This window comes from Nymphalis io, chromosome 5, assembly GCF_905147045.1.
Source record: "Nymphalis io chromosome 5, ilAglIoxx1.1, whole genome shotgun sequence".
Taxonomy (NCBI): domain Eukaryota; kingdom Metazoa; phylum Arthropoda; class Insecta; order Lepidoptera; family Nymphalidae; genus Nymphalis; species Nymphalis io.
In genome coordinates this window covers 7276164-7298526 of record NC_065892.1, presented here as the reverse complement: position 1 = coordinate 7298526, position 22363 = coordinate 7276164, and the positions used below count along the sequence as shown (strand labels likewise).

General features: G+C 31.2%; 3 protein-coding genes across 3 annotated transcripts; 2 read left to right on the top strand and 1 right to left on the bottom strand.

Annotated features, from left to right (window-relative positions):
* Positions 1 to 1577: 1577 nt before the first annotated feature.
* Positions 1578 to 2531, top strand: LOC126768307 (uncharacterized). The gene is made up of 4 exons (XM_050486321.1): positions 1578 to 1621; positions 1692 to 1834; positions 1890 to 2232; positions 2426 to 2531. The coding sequence occupies exons 1-4, from the start codon at positions 1607 to 1609 to the stop codon at positions 2495 to 2497; spliced, it is 573 nt and encodes a 190-aa protein (XP_050342278.1). The 5' UTR covers positions 1578 to 1606; the 3' UTR covers positions 2498 to 2531.
* LOC126768313 (uncharacterized) lies at positions 2377 to 4766 on the bottom strand. The gene is made up of 3 exons (XM_050486330.1): positions 4675 to 4766; positions 4480 to 4571; positions 2377 to 2849 (listed from the first exon to the last, which is right to left on the bottom strand). Exons 1-3 carry the CDS (start codon positions 4699 to 4701, stop codon positions 2588 to 2590), a joined length of 381 nt encoding a protein of 126 aa, XP_050342287.1. The 5' UTR covers positions 4702 to 4766; the 3' UTR covers positions 2377 to 2587.
* An 8712-nt stretch (positions 4767 to 13478) lies between these two features.
* On the top strand, positions 13479 to 21127 carry LOC126768323 (endocuticle structural protein SgAbd-6-like). Its single transcript, XM_050486341.1, has 3 exons — positions 13479 to 13737; positions 14343 to 14467; positions 20848 to 21127. The coding sequence occupies exons 1-3, from the start codon at positions 13723 to 13725 to the stop codon at positions 21029 to 21031; spliced, it is 324 nt and encodes a 107-aa protein (XP_050342298.1). The 5' UTR covers positions 13479 to 13722; the 3' UTR covers positions 21032 to 21127.
* Positions 21128 to 22363: the final 1236 nt, after the last annotated feature.

The following is a 22363-nucleotide window of genomic DNA, read 5'->3' as shown; positions in this document are numbered from 1 at the left end:
TGTGCCTTTTATTCGAGATGATAAAGTCTATCTCGTTCCTTGTCACGTTATCGGGGCTTCGCCAGGTCCACCTCCTCTGAGGCTTCTTTTGAAAGAAAGAATTCATCAAAAAAAGCCCCTGCGCTTCGAGAAAGTTTACCAGCATTTGCCCCCTGTGATTTCTGCAGCCCAAGCCGTAAGGTCCGACTTTCGATTCACCGCTATCTTGTACTCCCACTTTAGCATTAAAGTCTCCCATAACAACATTGTAGTGGGCCCTCGAGGTGTCGTTGAGGGCCTTTGCGATGTCCTCGTACATCGCTTCGACCACATCATCAGAGTATGTCGAAGTTGGCGCATATACCTGTACAACCTTCAGGGAGTACCTGTCGGAAAGTTTTAGGACAAGGTACGCTACCCGGCTCGACACACTACTGATTTCCACAATGCTGCTAATGAGATCCTTTTTGACTAGAAAACCGACACCACCCTGGGAGAGGTTATCACCTTCGCGGAAGTAGAGTAAGTTACCGGACTCTAGAGTTATCGTGTCCTCCCCCTGTCTTCGGACTTCAGATAACCCCAGTATATGCCAGTTTATATGACTTAACTCTACTTCTAATTCGGCGAGGTGATGGTCCAGCCTCATCGAGCGTCCATTATACGTTGCCATTTTCAGTCGTTTTATACGGTAGCCTGCCGTGAACCGGTGATTCTTAGCACCCCCTGCCCTGCCGATACCGCGACCGCTACCTTGGTCGGGCCTAGCGGGCTTGCCGGTAACTGGGGGCCTTTTTTTGGGCGCATCTGCCATTTAGGGAGGTGGTTTGCCCATACTCGCCGCGCTGGGCAGGCGTGTTGGCGAGCGCAGTAGGGGGTAAGATGTTTATGGGAGGGGGGACGCTGCTGCCCATCCCCCCTTTTCCTGAGATTGGGGGAGTACTATTCTAAGCCGGTACTCCACGGCCAATATATAGTATTATATAATTGAATAAATAAAAATATTGAGGAATTATGTACTGATGCTTAATGTCATTTACGATAACGTAATTTATATTCGATAAGTACAAATAGAAGAAAATATGTAAGAACAATGTGAAAACTAATCACAGAACACGATCATGAAATGCCAGAAATTGATATGCGACATTGACTATATACACGCATCAAAATAATGTATCATCATAAGTCAATTTTCACCATTTCACGATATATATATATATGTATATATATATATATCTAACATATATATATATATATATATATATATATATATATATATATATATATATATATATATTATGTACCTACTTATATGTTAGAAATATGATTTGTTTTTTATTTCATTAACAGTATTTGTTTTTTTTACTATGTTTGCGTGGAACTCTGAACAAAGAATCTCTAATCGTTTCTGAGAGCAATTTGGCTTCAAGAAATCACGACTACGCAATTTAAATTATCGTTATATTCGTATTTTTAGATTCTACCGTAGCAGTTCAGTGGAACAACGTTAACAAAGTAGCTTTGAATTTTATAGTTTTATATTTATTTACGATAAATTTTATCAATATTAATTACTAATTTATATCAAAATTAATTGCATTCGTGAGAAGTCACTTTTCACATTATGGCATTTAAAATGGTAAGTAAATTTATAGACCTCTAAATTTTACTTATGATATCATGTGTTTAATTTTTATTATAATTTTCAGATATACTTTATAGGATTAGTGTTGTTGGCAAATAGCATCTTCTGTTTTTCTAATCGATCGCCTAAAAGAGGTCCATCTCCGTGCAATTGGCCCTATGTATCTAGATGTCTGATAAATTTTAAACCCACTTTTGGATTTAAACTGTAAGTATTTAAAGAAATCTTTAAATGTGAGCAAATACATATAAAGTATATACAGTTATTTTCCAGTTATACCTGTAAGTTTTAAAAAGAATGATGATAATTTACAAATGGGACCTAGCCTCTTTTCTTTTCCTGAAAAAATGAAAAATGAACACTCAGATTCTGGCAAAGACGAAAAGCAGGATTCTTTTCTGCACGTTAGCGCAGGAGAACAATCCAGAGACATATCTGACGATAAAATCGATCAAGTAACGACTACTATTCCTAATGGCAACAATATCATTTTAAATGATTTTAATGTGTTTAATACGCAAATTAGCACCAATAGTGACATAGATATAGAATATACCACTAACTATGGAAATGATAATACAATTACTACCACTGAAGAGGAAGATGTAAGTATTTATTGTAAAACAAAAGATATCTCACCGTGTTACTCCTACACCATATAGTGTTTATACTCATTAATCAAAAATAACATTCAAGCTAAACAAGGCACGAACACCTTACACGTGTGATATCCAAAAAAACACATTGAAAAAATGTAAAGTATAACTTTAATATAACATTATTTTAATTGTGTTACAGGTAACTACTGAAGGAATCTTTAATCGGTTGTCGGATATTCCACCAGCAGTATTAGCGACGTTTTTGGGGTGATTTTTTCGTAATTTAATTTAATTTAAAAAATATTATCAGTATTAGCTTTGTTTTTGGGGTGATTTTTTTTGTAATTTAATTTAATAAATATTAAGTTTGAGCTGGTCCACTTGGACATTTTTCATGGCAGATTTCAGTATCAAGAAAAACTTCGAAGAATGTAACCACATCTCGTAGATCGTACATAGCGTGAGTGTTCAATATGTTTCCTTTATCGTCAAAGTCTTGGTATAACAAACTCGTTACTTTCTTAGATCTCAAAGCGTTGTCACCGTTCAAGATTAATACAGATCTCCGCTTGGAGTTCGTTTTGTATTTTGTTCCATTCAATATTAGTTTTAAAGTGTTATTACTACAACGGAAAATTTATTAATTAAAAAAAAGCTGTATTATAAACATACAGTTCTAAAATATTCACACTTTTTTTTTTAATACAAATCTTAAAAATTTATTTCCTGGATATGTTACATGTTTACTCCAACGGCGATATCTTTAGTAAATAAAGTAAGAATTTTTTTTTAATTCCAAATAGGTAGGCGGACGAGCAAATTCACCTGATGGTACGTGGTCACATCATAAATAATAATAACCTTGCCTTATTTTGTAAATGCACCTCCAACCTTGGGCACTAAGATGTTATGTCCCTGGAACTGTAATTATATTGGCTTCATTATATTCACCCTTCAAATCGGAATATAACAATACTAAGTATTTCTCTTTGGCGGTAGAATAAATAATGCCCTGTACAAAGTCCTACCAAAAAGTAAACCTTTGCTACTGCTCTTATAGAAAATATTATTATAACGGTATTCTTCACCCTACCAAGGCATTTAAATATGCGTGAACTCTTAAAAGATTAAATGCGAATATCCTTAGATATATTTTGAATGCAAATAAAAATCCAATAATATACTGGTGTCTTATCTTTATAACAAATAAGATACCGTAAAATTAAAGACTTGAATCTCATCCGCCATATTGAAATAAAATGAATTTCGTTACAGAATTTAGTAGAATATAATTCAATAATTAATGTCTTAATTATTTTTTGTTAAAAAGAAATCAATTTAATGACTTAACCCCTAATAGTCTATAAAACCTAAATGTTGTATTGTGTTTTTAATAATAAAAACACATATTTTACTTAAGAAGTACTACAGTTTTTTTATCTACCACATACAATTAATATTGATGTTGTCGACATTACAAGATAATATGAAATAAAATCATAAGTTCAGGACCTCAATCATTTACTTTACTCCACTATTGTATGTGTTTTACTACCATAAAATCCAATACAAACCTTAATTAAGACAGCTAAATTTAAACAAATATTATTTAAAATATTTCTTTTCATTTAATTATGTTGTTTGAAATTTTAATTCATATAATACGAGTACATGTACACCCAAATTTCATCCATATCCAGTCAGTAGTTTTTGCGTGAAAGAGCAACGAAGACTCATCCATCAATCCTTACAAACACATATTCGTTTCTAATATTAGTAAAACATACATATATGCACTGAATCCATTATATGCGCAAGATAAAATAAATACAAAAAATCGAAGCATTCTTATTTATTCTATCATGATCATCATTCATGATGATGAATCATTTTAACTATATAACTGTTATAGTTGATTAAAGATATAATTAAAATATAGAACTTAATTTGCCTGCCTTACACATATTTTTCAGGATAAAAAGTGCTTATGCCTATTAACTATCCAACTAACTAACTAAGAAGAAAATACCGGTTAATCTGTTACTGCATAAAAGCCGGATAAACCAACAAAGATCCATTTATAACATTACGAAGATAACATATTAAATGATACACCTTAGCTTGCATGAGACCTACCCAATAAAACTTTTTAAAATACGACTAATAGGAAGATTTAACAACTTTTAATTTGAGACTATCATATATATATCAATATAGTTATTATTATTTATTATTAATTAACATCGAACCTACCTGGTCGATGCTGTTTCATTTTTATGTACGTTTTCATCAGCAAATACATCACTATTAATCGTGAAATGCATAATTAAAACACTTATTAATATCTGAAACATTACACCATAATATAATAACTTTAATGAAATTTAAAAAAAGGATCTATATTAAAATATTTTTTTATTTTCCATTGTTTTTTCTTATTTTACTTACGATTATTAATTGTGAAATAAACATCATAGTAAGTTAGTAATTCAATCTATCGAAATTAATTCACAGAAAGTGAAAACAATTTCGTTCTATCAATTAATGGAAGTAATGGTGAGTAAAATTAATTATTGTTACAGCTAATCATTTTAGTTACATTCGATATTTAAATTATTTTGGATTATGTCCATAATAAAGTTACGCAGTTATATGACCTTAACAACTAATGTTGTAATGTTTTTTATTATTATTTAATCTTCCTAATCTCCATATACGTGTTGTCAGGGCCTTTGTTGTATTTTTCATTTATTTGATTAAGTTTGGTACTTTCATGTACCTACATATTTTTATTGTCTATTTTTTTGTAAGAGAGGAATAAACAATCACGATCTCACCTGATGGAAATTGACTTCCACCGCCTATGGACACCTACAACACCGTAGGGCTTGCAAGTGCGTTGCCGACCTTGAAGGAATGAGTAAGCTCCTTTCTTGAAGATTTCTATGACATAACAGTTTGGAAAATTTGCTGGGGAAATTTAATTTCACAGTTTTTTTATAGTCTTTTCTTTTTTGATGTGTGCCAGTTGTCCTTAATTTGTTTATTTTGAATTAAAGTACTGGAAAATGAAAAACGAGAATTCCAAGTAGCAAAATCTTAACAAACAAATTTATATTGTAATTCATACCTTTTTATTAATTATATTGTGTATTAATTCCTTATTATAAGCATTATAATAAAATACATAAATCAATATAGTTACATTTTGAGTATAATCAAAGCAAGAATACTTTATTTTCAAATACCGGCACAAATCTTAGCCTTCTATAGGTAAAACTAATATGTTCTTAATCAAACAATTGCTTAAAATATTTTACAGGCACGTATAAGTTAAAATAATTATAACAAAAAAAATCAATTTTAAACGTAATAATGTTACTGGAAATGCACAGCAACTTCAATTAAAGTTTATTATTGACTAATTTGCATTAATTTTAATGATATAATGGCACCATTTGGCCTGACAAATTGTAGGTAGCGGGTTTATCGAAATATATTGTGCTCGTACTAAATTAACTTAAATAAATAAATAACACTAAAATATTACATTAATATATAACCAGATATACCAAATATTTTTTTTTAAATTTGTAATTATTTATTGTGTTCCACGCAAGCACGAAAAGAACGTAAAGCCGATGGTCCTGTTCAATTCTTTCCGTCGTGTCGGATTGTCGTCCCATCGGATTATGAGTTAGGGAATAGAGAGTGCGTCTGTGTTTACGTACACACTTGTACACTATTATTGACGAGCCGGTTGGCGTGGTTGGTAGATACTTGCCTTTCACGCCGAAAGTTGTGGGTTTGATTCCCACCCAGGACAAACATTTGTGTGCATGAACATGTCTGTTTGTCCTGAATCTGGGTGTAATTATCTATATAAGTATGTATTTACAAAAGAAAAGTAGTATATGTAGTATATCAGTTGTCTGGTTTCCATAGCACAAGCTTTGTACAAGCTTAATTTGGGATCAGATGGCCATGTGTGAAAAATGTCCCAGGATATTATTATTATTTCTATTTAACTTTTAAAGTTTCTCTTCTTTCGAAGGGTTTAAACCTAAAACGCGGGCTGCAGCCAAGCGTTAAGGAGTGTTGCTTAAATTAAAAACGTTGATGATAAAGTGGATGATGATATAAACTTTCGGGTGATACGGCAGGTGTTAAGGATTACGGCTTTTTGAATTATATGGAGGACATATGTTGGCATTTGTAAGGTGTTCAGACTTTGTGTCAAGGATTTTGGCACGATACCTGTGGATGATAGTACTATTGGGACTATGTGTACTGTTTGTGCTTTCCATTGCGTTTTAATTTCTATGGCGAGATCTTGATATTTATTTAACTTTTCAGATATTGTGGTTTGTATGTTATGTGAATTAAGATTGTTTAAAACCAAGGTATTTATATGTGCTTTGTTCATCCATTGGTTCAATTTGTTCACCAGTTTCGAGTCTGTAGCTATTATTAAGGATTTTTCCTTTCGAGATTGACAGAATTTTGCACTTGTCGACACCGAATTTCATATGAATATCTTTGGAGAACTGTTCCGTAATGCTTGCTAACTCAAGCAGCGTGTTTTTGTCAGTGGAGTAAAGTTTTATATCGTCCATGTACATGAGGTGTGATAAGTTATATTAGGCGTTATTACCGTAAAGTGTGAATCCAGTATTGGTTTTATTTAACAAGAGTGAAAGAGGATTTAAGGCCAAGCAAAACCAGAGGGGGCTCAGAGCGTCTCCTTGAAAAATTCCTCGTTGGATACGAATTGGTTCAGTAGTTAGAGATTTCATGGACGATTGTTTTATTTTTAATACAGTTTGCCAGTTTTGCATCGAATTTTCAAGAAATGATATGAGGGTTGGGTTTATTTTATACAATTTTAAGACATACAATAACCAGCTATGCGGGACTGAATCAAAGGCTTTTTGATAATCAATAAACATAGTATGGATATCTGATTTTGATTTTACCGCACTACTTAAAATGATTGCATCAAAAGTAAGCTGCTCCTTACAACCTTGGCTATTTTTTCTACACCCCTTTTGCTGTTCGGCTAATATATTATGTTTAGTTAAATGTTTGTATATTTCTTCACTTATGCAAGCTGATAAAATTTTATATATGGTTTGTAAGCAAGTTATTGGTCGGTATTTATCTGGATTTGTGGTATCATGTTTATCTGTAGGTACTAAGTATGTGATTCCATGTGTTATATATTTCGGTAGTAAATGTGGTGATTGAATGAATGTATTTAAGTACTTATGTATGTATGAGTGTATGCTACTAAATTTCTTGTACCAATAGTTGTGAATATTGTTTGAGCCTGGGGTTATTATTATTATTATATTTTATGTCCTGCGCAGTTGGCTAATCTTTCTTGAAATTGTCCGCCGTGGCCGAAATCGGTAAAATAAAACGATGATGTACCCCTAGGAGTCATTCTTAACAAAGACTAGCGAACTGCACACGAAAAATTATAGTGCGGAGTATTTGCGAATACACAGATGGATGAAGAGATATTCCATGTGTCTCAAATCGATGAGAAGGCCATTCGGTACGAATGGAGATAGTTCTGGCATAGGACACATGACATAATTTTCTAGACATGGCATTGTAAACCTACAAGAGCTAGGAATAGATTGTCAGTTTTCTGAGCAGTAATTTAAAAAAAAAATTACGCAGGTGAAATCTTAAAAATATACCCAATTACTCCTGTTGGGAAATGGACTATGTGGCATACTTACTCACTAAAAGCTCCGAATTCGGAGCTGTAAAGATGACACCTTCATCATCTCCTCCGAACGGGATCGGTTTCCCGTCCTTTTTTTGTCTCCTTCTGGATCATGCCTGTCTAGCAGAACGAAATACGGCCTTCTAAACTAAGCCGATTCCCAAAGGAGCATTTACCGATATGGTTCCTCTCAAGAAGTCTTGTCCGCCGACCTCACGGTCGAGCAGGTACATAATATACTTGTTGCCAGCGGGGTACACTTGTAGTGTATGCTGGGCAGTGGCCCGGTCCGCGACAAAGTGGTGACACATCATAGTCGCTTTGAGTCCTACTCATACAAAATCTACATAGATTCGCCAAAACAACTGTGATCGGTCATTACGTGCTTAAGGCGAAAGGTAGCCTCATCCTATCAGATAGAGACCAGATCAACGGAGCAGTTCCCACAACAAACTATACAATCAATCGATTGAAACTCATAACATTGACCTGATCGAATAAAATAGATTGAAATTAAATAATACTCTACTAAATCTCCAATAAATTAAGTTGTATATGAAATAAAAATGTTAGTTTATCTATATAATACATTATTTTGAAAAGTTTTTATATTTTTTTTTCTACAATTAAATTATAATTAATATTATGTATACACATTTTAACCAGAATTCTAAGCGTTGTATTTGCTTTGCGTGATTCGGATCTGCGTGAAACGCTAAAACCGGCTAAATGCGTTTTGAAACACGCATTAAATGGGGTTACGCAGTCGTAAACTACTTACAATATATTATTTAAATTAACCCACAGACACAGTTACACAAATATACTCCTAAAATAATAAAAAAAAAATATCACATTGGCACATTAAAGATTTCAAAAGTAAAATAAACCTGTAAATTAAAATATTACTTGTGTCCGGAAAAAGTTTTTCGTTGAACCTACAGTTTAAATAACTTTATTAAATTCAATAAATATAAATATTGTACAAAATTCATATATTTATAAGCCATATGGTTAATACATACTTATCCCTATTAACTGCTTAATGCCGAAAAACACCCAAAAGTAAGACAAGGGTCTCAACCACATCATATTATATTGGCGAGAAACTAACCCACCAGAAAAAGCATTCCTAAGTAAATCCCAATTACTATCAAGATGACGGCTGATCGTAAAGTCTTTCAACTCTTTTTGATAAGGACACCTTATTTATCTCTCTTTTCATCCGTTAAATTTGTTTCCAAAAGAGATTTGGCGATTTTTTTTAATAAATATTTTAAATTCAAAATATTGTACACTTACATTTTACTTTCTCAAGTTTATTTTAAGCATATATGTGTCACACTGCATTCACACACACACTACAAGACATCACATTTGTTTGAATGTATTAATATATAATTATATGAACATGATGTCGACTTTGGTCAGCAATAAATGTAAGTAATTTATTTATTGAAACAGTTACACCATTATCTTATCACTAAACACTTAAAATCAACAACTAAAATAGACAAAGGTATAAACAACATGTAACCAACGTTAATGCTTTCTTTCAATCTTTTTTATATACGTTGTATGTTCTTCTAGCCATATTTTTATTTGTTGAATAAATATTAAATCATTTCAAACAGTTAAATGTGTATAAAACATATACAGTATAATTCATACATAATAATGACCTCTAAAGTAATAAGAAAAATATCAGCAATCGTAATTGCCATTTCAATAGAGCACAATAAATAAAGATATTCAACTGTTTTCACGGAACCTTCTACCTGCATGTTTCCAGTTGCATAAAAGTGCTCAGAATATAACCTTATTTCGTGCCATCGTCAACAACGTATTACACTTTGAAAGTTTTCGATGTTTTCGCATGATAACGCTTGGAACATTACCCGTGGTGAAACATTAAAATAATACAAATTCCTTTTTAGTATGACTCCAAATACCCTGTTAAGGTTTTATTTTTTAAAATATTCACTACACCTTCATAAATATATATATTCATTGTATGGTGAATATCCTTACTGGTTTGGTAAGGATAGGATTTGATTTGTATAGGATGGTTTTTCTCATTAAGATTCAAAAAAAGAAACAAATAGAAATATCCTTAAAAAATATCGTGAATGTTATGCCAATCTTCTGAAATTAGTAATGTAATAGAAATACTTATGATGTTTATTTATATGCTTACCTCAAAAAACTTTGTACTAATCCAAAGTACACTGGTTAAAAGTAAAGGAAGTAAGTATAAAAAATCTGCTAGAATCAGGACATTTTATTATACTACTCGATAATCCCCTGCTTCGCACGGGCAGATAAGGATAAAAATGCATTTTGAATAGGATTTGCGTAAAATCCGTTCTTAAGAAGCTTCTTCGTTGGTAAGAAGTAAATGACAAATTTCAACTCGATTTCACGGTTAGTTTATTAGCGTAGTATACTTAATTCTTTTATATCTATAAATTCAATTTTGGTGTTAATATAATATCTAAGGGGAGATGGGCCCGTCTCTTCAACGATGTGATTTAATCTAGCCCAAATATATGTATATGTACAATTTTTTAATATATATTATAGACAGGCCTAACCGTGAATAAATAAAAAATTAAATAATATCATTTTTAATCCAAGCCGATAAAAAAAATCCATAAATATTCTATGACTAAAAATAAAAAGCATTCAACTTTTTTAACATAAATATATCTACTGTGACCTATTTTATAAATTTAAACAGAAATGATCGCTTTAGTTATATGGAATATATAAAACTACAAGAGCTTGTTTACACTGCAAAAAAAAACCGTGTCATTTTATTTTGACACTTCTGCAACACTTGCAAGTTGCAACCATATTACGAATATACTACAAAGATGCATCACTGCAGGTGCAGTTTAAATCGTGTACATAATTTGAACAGTGTAAAGTGACTTAATAAAAAGTGGAACCTACGTGCTCATCTTTGTCTTGCGCTCCAATAAGTGCAGAGCAGAAATTTATTTTCATAAACACAAAAATAAAAAATCCCGCGGTCCGATTTCGTTGGTCGGCCTTACCTTAAATGCTTTTTATAAGGCATATTGACATTATCAATATTAAGCGCTTTCAAGTTGAAAAGCACTTGTGATTTGAGATTTAAAAAAAAGAAATTGCATCTTTTACCCAAATTTTTATATAAAAAAAATATTTCATGAATTTTTTAATAAATATGATAATTTTTATGGCGAGCAATTAAGGTTTATGTTAAAAGTATAAGCCAAAAAATAGTACAGTAAATAACTGGAATATTTGAGCTACCTAGTTGAAGTCAATGACGAGGTTAAAAATCAAGACATAAAATATTCGAATAAATGAAGCAATAAATGAAATATTCGAATCAATAAAAGCTGTAAAAAAGTTAAAATTAAAAAATATGGAATAAAATATTACATAAAAAATAATATAATAATAATAATATAATAACATCCTGGGACATTTTTCACACACGGCCATCTGATCCCAAATTAAGCTTGTACAAAGCTTGTGCTATGGAAACCAGGCAACTGATATACTACATATACTACTTTTCTTTTGTAAATACATACTTATATAGATAATTACACCCAGACTCAGGACAAACAGACATGTTCATGCACACAAATGTCAGTCCTGGGTGGGAATCGAACCCACAACCTTTGGCGTGAAAGGCAAGTATCTACCAACCACGCCAACCGGCTCAAAAATGATTAGGTTTTTGCCTTGGAACTCTTGAAAGTAATGGAACGAAATGGATAGAGAGACTTAAAGTTTAAGGATGACAAAATATTGTCAATACTATAAACTATTAATAATTTAAACAACGCCAACATTGACCACACCTGCCTTAGTTACCTTACCTCCCTACCTACCTTAGTAAGGCTAATTTTGGTTATTAAACCATTTTTTGTATATAAAATGTTCCACCACAATAATCGACTCCTATAATGAAAGGCAATACAAACGTGATTCACACATCAAAATACACAAACTTTCTCATTTGTAATTAAGAGATACTAAAGAAATATATATGAAGCCCCTAAATATTGGAAAGTAAAATATTTACATAAAATTTACATTTATTGTAATTTTTTTACGATTTTCTGAACTTCGTTGTTCTATATTATGGAAGTTGTTTAATTAATCATCATCTAGAAATATATGGTACCTTTGTAAATGTAGTAGAACAGCATTTCTTATACTCTTTGCCGATGTCTACTTTGCAATTTAATATAACCATTAATGAAAACCCAAATCATATGTCATAACAGAAGAAATATCAATCAATCATATTTTTTAATTATTAGCGTTAAATTTCCGATACTACGAGTTCTTCACTATTACTATAATTGCAATACATTTTTGCGAAAGTCACGACTCTTCATTATATAAAATTGGTTATAATGGAAAAAGCCCGTGAATGTTTTATTGTCAGGCAAAGGTATCCTCTCTTATGAACTATGCTTGGAGTTTATTTCATAGCACTGCTCTTCTCCACAGAATTTCTTGCAATTTCGTCACCCTGTTAATGTTCCACTGCTTTATTGCTGGTCTATTGCTGGTCCATTTACGAGAGTTCCAGCTTTATTTGAAATATGCATAAGGTTTCCTTACGATATTTTCTTTCGCCTTCTAGCACGAGATGTATTATAATTCAGTGGTGCTTGTCTGGGTTTGAACCCGCAATCATCCGTTAAGATTCACGTGTTCTGGTCCCACTGGTCCATTTCAGCTATACTTATAACCTATAATCTAAAGAGACTAAAATGTAATTTCTTAATCCGTTTTAAAGCTGGGTTAGTATGTATTGTCAAGACGTGTTTACTTTGTATCTGACTCATACAGGCTACGACGTCCACTTACCCACATTTGTTTTGAAATGTATGTGTGTTATTATACATTATGAAATTCCGTGAAAGTACTGTTGCCCTTCTTAATTCAAATCACGAAGACGTCGTTAAATAAGAAACTATCTGTGTGTCCTTCGCATCGAATAAAGTAGAAAATCTTAGTCATTAATGCTTTGCATATTTTATCTGAATATAACATTAATCACGCGTAAGAACGTACTAATGCATACCATACACGATAAAAACCACTAATTTCACTAACTGTAAATTATTAATATTAAAATGACATTGTAAAATACAGGCAACCTAAAATCCACTTTAGTAACTGTTTAATCAGGTTACCTAAAGTATTATTCATAAAGTGTGTATGTTTTACTTGCATTGAATCCTTTTATATTATTTAAAAAAGTGTTTTCTTTTAATTAGGTTTTTTCATATGAAAAGATATAATAATAAAGTTAACTTTAATATATTTTGTTACAAGATAAAAGTAAGAATTTAAACACTCGGATTAAAATACATATTCTATTGAAACGGCGTCATTGCACATAAGCAATTCGCTTAAAAACACGTTTCTTTACAGTTTAAGAAAATATTTACTTAAATAATAATTAAATCTGTTCATTCGGTACAAAATACATCGCATTTAAGGTGTGACGTAACTCGCCGGCTAATCCTCTGCCTATTCGTGTGTCAACCTCAAGTTAATGGTCAACTAGAATTGACTCAGTTTCAGTGCAAGCCGAGCTCGCCACACGTTCTGTATGCGGCCAGCCAACGCGCACATCGGGGACTCTTTATATATAAGGAGATCTTACGAAATCGTTGGCACATTCGGACTATAGCCTGTCCCGGAAATCACCTGCAACTTCTCTCACTGGACATTTCAAGATGCTGTTAATTCTGGTAATTATTTCGTTGTTTATAAATAGTTATTTATGTTTATTGCTGTGGTTGCGAAATCTGTCAAGTCACGTGATGAATATACAAATTGCAATTGTATTTAATGATTCGACAGTAGTGTTTTGAACTTTAGATCCAACGACCTTCCAGCTGATTGCGCTATGTTTTCAAAGACATGTCGCAAAAGTATTTCTTGTCTAATGCATAATGTTTAATCACATAGGATAAATACATAACAATTATGCATAATTACTTATTAGTAATGACTCCAACTTGTTATAATCGAATCTCTACTGGTTTTTTCGAATGCAATAATTTTGACGTATCTAATAGATTGTTGTAGAAGTTAGACATGATTCAATTAGACAAAAATTTTACAAAAACGTTAAGGTCAAATCTTTATTATTTTTCTATCCTTCCTAACTGGTTCCTACCAAAATAATAATGTCGTCATGGTATTCATACACCTTCACATAAAATTATTATTTAACTATAATATAGAAATGACTTGCTTGACGTCGGTAGAATTAATTATTAAGTAAAAAATATCACTGTACTTTAAGTTGGTACTTACAAAATGTACAAATGATACATTATATGTTTTCCAGGTTGTGATGCTAATTGCAACGGCTTGTACATCTGTCGCTAGTCCAGTCGTCGAAAACCAATCCAGACCACAAGTACTAAGCTATGAAATGGATACAGCAAATATGCCAAATTCTTATAATTTCCAGTAAGTGATTTTCATTACACATCTACTAAGCAGAAAATGTAACTTAATATGAACCATAATATGATAAAATAAATTATAATAACAAACATATATATGACCCAGTCCTTCTATAATATTTTTTTTTCATTTCATCATATTTAACTTTTTATTTGTAACATTACTTAAATTGAGTGTGAGAATAATAATAAAAGTAAATATATTTAAGTATTACAGCATAGTATTGTATATAATAAATTATTATTATTATTATTATTATTATTATTCTATACTGTACATACTTTAGTTACCATATCTATAATATAAGAAAGCACAATTTACACTTATTAAATGTGTAAATTATCATATAACACTAAAATCTATTTTTTTTTACATTTCATATAATTACTTAAAAATACTTTATACAGTAACAGCCTGTGAATGTCCCACTGCTGGGCTAAAGGCCTCCTCTCCTCTTTTTGAGGAGAAGGTTTGGAGCTTATTCCACCACGCTGCTCCAATGCGGGTTGGTAAAAAGGATAAATGGAAAGAATAAATACTTAATAAACACAATTATAATATATATACCAGACAAATAAATAAAGTACCTGTTATGGAAGAGAATCAAAAGATTCTTAGGGGAGTCAAATCCTACAGGTATTCACAAAAAATCAGTATAAGTGTTGCTATTATCCATATCCATAGTGTGATACTATAGTGACCCTATCACGACTTGCTTGCAATAAACGTCATTTGGAATGATTGATGTTTCTTTGATCTAGTAAATAAAAACTGTCATTAATAAATAAAAAATCATGTAAAAAAAAAACTCGTGTCAACAGATTAATCAGAAACCTTGTTTATATAAAACATAAATAAGATAAAAATCATAATTTACACGCGAGTTTTTAAAATTTCTAAAAAAACTATTGTTTTGTGCTATATGCCTTGTAAAGCGACTTAATTCGCTTTGAATACAATTATAAAATATTGTAACCGGTCGGTTATACACGGCCTTCGTACTAATATAATATTCAAAAAGCTTAAATCACATTGCCCCATTGCCCCTACAACAGTAAATTGCATCACTATTAAAAATAAAAAAATGAGAAACGAACCATTAGTTTTCAACGAAGTCATTAATAGCACTTTAGAAGAAAAGTGACTCATAAATGACACTACCTAACAGTTCTTGTCATATTGTCCCTTTTATTGAATTTTATAAAGACATTTTCCCCCCAATCGCATCAAATTTTCAAACACATGACTTTTATAGTGATATTTCATTGATCTTAATTCGTTAAATGTGAAGTAAATATAACAATTATTTTCTCAAGCATTTTGACTTCTAAATATAATAAATACATTACTATATATGAATTTCTAATTTATGGACATCATAAAATTTGTTATATTATGAAGTAAAAACTGTTATAGTTGTTATTACGAGTAGGTAGGAGTAGGTAAATTCTTAAGGATTTCAAATTGGCGTTTTATTATTATTATTATTTAGTGAACTGAAACTAACGCACGTGTCAGTAACAAAGAGCTTAAATTTACTAACTATTTAAGGATAACTAAGTGAATTTTATTATTTTATACCGCCCATCCGTAATATTCGTTGAAATTATTGCGATTCTATGAAATTCTATATAGGACTTATAATATAGCTCCTTCGCTATGGCGAGTAACTATTACAAGATTTATTTTAAAAACTTTTGTCGTACATACAATAGTAAATTTCAATAATAGTGTATAATTTGTTAGTTTTTGCATATTCTAATATTGTTTTGTTTTAGCGACACTAATTTATCTTTACTACTTTACCTGAACTTTAAATAGTGTATAACGATATCAAATGAGTATGCGTGTGAGTTATTTATGATTTATGAGTAAATTCTGATTCAGTTGTTTAAAAGTATGGATAGGAAATATTTATATTCATCATTAAGTATTATAATTAATGATAAAATTACATTACATACATTATATAATTAGAAAAGTGTATTCTTTCTTTCCAGATTAAAAAGAATATCTTGAATCATATTAAAGTTAATTATAATAAAATATAAAATAAGGGATATTTCTGAATCATAACAATTAATATAATTGGCTATCAAATCAAGAGAAAGCCACAGAATAAGCCGTATCGTATAAATCGAACATCTGTTGATTGATTTACAGAAACGCAGACTTTTTTCTCTTAATTTGCTCGCACAAGCTATCCAATTCTACTGTTAATTAAAATTTCGGGATATGCAAGTATTTTTCATTCAAAAATCGATAATAAACGTTTAAGTTAATTGGTTTAATTGGATGTATCTAACGTACTCGTACGTTATCGCGATTTTTGGACACCAAGCTGTCCTCCCACGTTCCTGTTTCTTGTATGTGTGTATTCATTTATATAATTCATGCAACACATTTAAATAATTTATCCGTCTCCAAATATATCTTACGTTCCTTGACCTCCGAATAAACACATTCCATTTTTTTCTAATTACAAATCTAATAAAGATAACCAATTAAATCTTTAAAACAATGACATATTTGCGGTATACGCGTGTGATTTTGAATTGTATTATCACTTTTTATAATCAAATTATACTTTTTATACGAAGATGTAAGATACAAAGATTACATGGAACTACGCGGTGAGCCTTCGAATCATGTAAAGTTAAAATATCACATAATTAAGCACCGGCGGTAAAGCAATCAGACGCATTAAAATGTTATGAACCTATACTAATATTATAAATGCGAAGTTATCTCTGTCAACCTGTTTGTACCGTCATCATGACTAAACCACTAAAACGAGTGGAATTTAGGTTGTTTAGGACCTTGGCCTTATTCAGACATGTATTCATGTCTGAGTAAGGGATGAAAGGGAAAAAAATGAGCTGGTCGGAGTCGCGGGGAACTGCTAGTCCATAAGTCTAGGGCGCATTAGCTCATCTGCCCTTTTAAAATAAATTAAAAAACAAACGTAATGTCATATGTTTTATAAAATATTTAACATTTATAATGATGTCATAGTTCTTAAAAAGAAAAAAAGAAAGCTTATTATAGTTTATTCAGTTTTGGCACGGCTGACTTTTGCTTGTGTAGTTTTTAAAATACAAACCTGACGGCACGTCATGATTATGTAAATATATATCTACTACATCGCACTTATGTGAACAATTGGTAATAGCCTTATTATCCGGATACGTGACACGATAATAATACGAGTACCTATAAGCGAAAGCTAATACTGTTATTGTACCTGGCCGAGAGCTAAGATGGCACAGTAGTTAAAACAAAGGTTTTAGATTCGATTCCGGGTAGGCATGAGACATTACTGAGTTTTCATTTATTTACAAAATCCGCATTTGAGCAACGTAATGGAATGAGCACTTATCCTCCTTAAATAGACGAAACCCCAACTGTGGAACATTTACCTTACTTTACAGCATCTTTTGTTCAAAATTAGAACATTAAAAAATTCTTTCACTTACTTGTAGTTATATTTAATTAGCAATTCTCCTGAACATCACAACTATAATAAATAAATAAAAAAAATAATTTTGATTATCTGGGGTATAATAAATATATTAATAAGCCCAACGTATTTGTATACACATGACAATACTCATGATAAATATATTTATTAGTAAAGGTAAAATCATTATAATTATAATGACTAAAAAAATCATCTCGTCTGTACTTTAACTTTTTAAAATCATATAAAAACATCTAAAGTAATTTATAAAATACATAAATTTTAAAAAGAATTGCTTTAACAACTATATTTAAATTTTTAATTAAGAGATCGACTAATAAAAAATAATCATTAAAAAAACCAAAAAGCAATGGATATCATTAAGAAGTGTAGGAATTATTATGAAAGTTAAAGCTCATTATGTTGACTGAAAGGTTACCTGGACACAACGGTTAATATGAATACAATCGAATATAAAACAGTGGACAAATTAGTCGGTTACTTACACCACATGCTTCTTTATCTCGTCATGTCAAACTTTTAAATGTTACAAACCTTAAAAGGCTTAATGAACCTGCAAGCGACAATGGCGTTATAAAAAGTAGAACGGAGCCGTCACGTTACCAGAAAAACTTGGAGCTTGAATTATGAGTTACGCATTTAAGTTGAATGCCCGTTTGGGTTTCGAATATCCTTTTATAGAACCTTTATCTGTTTCGTCACCAATCGATTGTATATATGGTACTTTACAAGCCTAATAATCGTGATTTTAATAGTGATTTCAAAAATGAAATATACGTATTGTGAATAAATCGTACACGTCTTACAAATTTTTTTGCGTTTGGTCCGAGATGGTTTAGTAGGTTCAAACCTGGGTAAACATCACTTATGATGTGCTTCATTTGTGTGAGAAAGATGCGTAATATCCAAAGGTTCACATCAAAAGGAGTGGATCCTGTATCCGAGAAGTGTGATATTTAGAGGGCGTCACTTTACTATACTTTTATATATGATTAAAGATTTAAAAAAATAATAATAAAGCTTCGGGATGCTTACGCTTGAATTAGTTTTTTTAGTTAAAGTTGAATACCCGTTTGGATTTCGTATATCCTTTTACAGTACCTTTATTTGTTTCGTCCGCACTATATAATATGAAATTCTCCAAACCTACCTATTCGTTTTATAAAATTAGAAAACATTTACGTGATAACACACTCATGAGTTTTATTTATAATAATAAATAAGTTCATATAATAACATTAAAAACCCGTCATTGTAAAAAAACGCATTAAAAAGTACGAAATGTGAACATATTCTTGTCAAAAATTCTTATTTTCAAATTATTCATTTATTTATCATCTAATAATTTGTATATCATTAACATGTTTAGTATATTATATCAATTATACAACATTTGTCAAGTGGTCAACTTATATTACAAATATTAATAATATTTGCATCAAATTAAATGAAAATGATCGATACTATGACTCATGTTTATTGAAAAAATAATAAACATAACATGAATAAACATTAGTCACTTGTAGGTTCAAATCATATAATACATTATAAACCTTGAAAAAGTTATAAATAATTTTTTAATTATTGTTTTATATGGAGAAGAACCAACAAAGTATTACATTACATTACGCACGAATAGCATATTGGATAATCATTTATAAAAAATAAAATAGAGGTTATGCGACCCTTGCCGGGCAACAACTTGTTATATCTGAACTCAACGACCGCAATTAATTAAATATTAATAAATTGTTTCCTTTTTCGTAATTAAAAGAAATTATTTCGAACAAAACCAGTTTTTTATGGTACCGGCTTTCAAACAGGAACTAAGCTACTGATTATAAGAAAATAGTAGCGATTACATTAAAAGTATGAGAATATGTTTTGATGATTCTTTCAAATGATACAGTCGCTGAATCCCATAGTAGTATTTAGGGGTGCAGTTTTTGCACTAAAATTTGCCCCATCGAAGTCTTAATTTAACATCGTTTTATAATCGAACTTCAATCAACAAATATTCGATTATTTTATTAAGAATCAAATCAAGTTATATACATTCTATTTCAAAATTCATATTTACAATGATATAAACATGCTTCAAGAACATCACATATTAATATTGCAATCTTAACATTATATAACTATAAGAATAATAAAATAATAACAGCTTCACACATTTTAATAATCGTGATTTTAATGACGATTTTAATAGTGAAATATACATGTAGTAAATAAATCTTTTGTGCATATATTCGTATGGGAAAATCCTCTTACGTAATCGAACATACATTTTTATATTATTTAGCTTATAGTAGTTATTTTATACTTATTTAAACTTATATGTATTTGAATCTGAAACTAATGACAGATTATGATGTCTCATTTTTAGAATTTGTCAAAAAAATTACTCGTGTTTTCATTAAAATAGCTAATTTCATTTTTTTTACATATTATTTCGAATTTAGAAAACTTCTCGCATATTTCACGTTTTAAAAATTATTGTTTGGTACTGCAATAAGCCCAAGTGTTGGTTTATCTCTACACGCATTAAGGACATGAATAATTATACTTTCGTACTCCTATAATTTTTGAAACCATTAAGCCAAATTTTAAAGATTTTCGTTTATTCATCAACAAATTAATTTCGTTGCTCTCTGTTTAAAATAACATATTACATGATGTTTTTCAGTGCATTTTGGGAAACATGTTCATACCACACCTTCTGAAATGTGTTACTATAAAATATTAATGGAATTAGAGTAAAATTTGTAGTTACACTGACACACTTACCCTACAACCCGGAACATAATAATACTGAGTATTTCTGCCCATCCGCCCATCATACAAGTCACTGTTAAATATTTATTTTATTTATTTTTGTTATTGATTTGATGTTTTTCAGCTATAACACCAGTGATGGGTCTTCTAGAACGGAAGAAGGAAACATGATAAGTACAGGAACAGACGCTCCCGCTCTGGACGTGCTTGGCGCAGTCCGTTGGTTCGATGAAAAAGGAAACCAATACGAAATGACTTATAAAGCGGGAAGAAGAGGCTATAGAACAATCATTAAGAAAATATCGTAGATTAACAAAAAAAAAAACATTGAATGAGACTGGAAATGATATCATAATTTATTTGGTTGTCCTTTATTTATTTATTAAACTAAATTATTAAGTTGTTGACGTGTTTTTACATCCTTATTTGAAAATTCACATATACATTAGTAATAATAGCAAAGTTTGTACGTCAATCACTCGATCAATCTATTAAAATGTATATACTTTATTCAAGTGGGCATATACAAGCGCGTGTGACGTCATTTTCTGAAGCTGCCACCGGTTCGGAGTGTAGATTCTTCCAAGAAAAACTGATCTGATACATAGTAGTTATTATTTTTTATGAATCATATATGTAAGGAGTATTTATGATATGAAAAATACAACGAATGCTAACTTCACACATACTACACAGTAAGAACAGAATAATAAGCCTTATTTTTTATTTTTATCGTAAACTTTTAACTTATCACAAGTCGAGTATCAACGAGTCGAGATGGCCCAGTGGTAAGAACGCGTAAATCTTAACCGATGATCGTGGGTTCAAACCCGGGCGAGCACCACTGACTTTTCATGTGCTTAATTTGTGATTATAATTCATCTCGTACTTTTCGGTGAAGGAACGTGATCGTGAGGAAACGTGCATGTCTAATTTCACTGAAATTCTGCCACATGTGTATTCCATCAACCCGCATTGGAGCAGCGTGGTGGAATAAGCTCCTAACCTTCTCCTCAAAAAGGGAGAGGAGGCCTTTAGCCCAGCAGTGGGACGTTCACAGGCTGTTATGGTATGGTATGGTAACCAATGTAAATTAGTCTTGAATTTATATAATTACTTTATAATTAAGCATCAAACCTTCCCCTTCGTCCTCTCAAGAAGAGAGGAGACCTTTGCCCAGCAGTGCAACATTTACGGGCTGGTTATTTACTTTAATAATAATAATAATGTATTCCAGACCGATTTCGGCCACGGCGGCCAATCTCAAGAGAGATTAGCCAAGTACGCAGGACATATAATAGTGCACAAATGTGTGCGCACACACAGTTGCACTCTCTTTTCCTTAACTCTTATAATCCGATGGGACGGCAATCCGACACGACCGGAAAGAGTTCAGGCGCAGGACCAACGGCTTTACGTGCTTTCCGAGACACGGGAGTGTTCACACTTCCAACTTCAGACTCCGGGCTGCTACTGAGAATTTTCTGACAGAAAAACCCAATAACTTTCATTGGCTCGACCTGGGAATTGAACTGTTGTCTGCGGCCTTATATCAAGCCACTAGACCAACGAGGCATTTACTTTATAGGACAGATAAAATAGTTCTTATTTGAGTTAAATAAATGTATATAGTTCAAACT

Bases quoted from the DNA above. Each gene is read 5' to 3' on its own strand.
- LOC126768307 (XM_050486321.1), top strand. The intron at 1,835-1,889 runs GTAAGTATTTAA...AAGTATATACAG, and splicing joins CCCACTTTTGGATTTAAACT to TTATTTTCCAGTTATACCTG. The intron at 2,233-2,425 runs GTAAGTATTTAT...ATTGTGTTACAG, and splicing joins CTACCACTGAAGAGGAAGAT to GTAACTACTGAAGGAATCTT.
- LOC126768323 (XM_050486341.1), top strand. The intron at 14,468-20,847 runs GTAAGTGATTTT...GATGTTTTTCAG, and splicing joins CCAAATTCTTATAATTTCCA to CTATAACACCAGTGATGGGT.
- LOC126768313 (XM_050486330.1), bottom strand. From the start codon at position 4,701: ATGATGTTTATTTCACAATTAATAATC. The intron at 4,572-4,674 runs GTAAGTAAAATA...GTAATGTTTCAG, and splicing joins TTATTTCACAATTAATAATC to ATATTAATAAGTGTTTTAAT. The intron at 2,850-4,479 runs GTAGGTTCGATG...TTTCCGTTGTAG, and splicing joins AATGAAACAGCATCGACCAG to TAATAACACTTTAAAACTAA.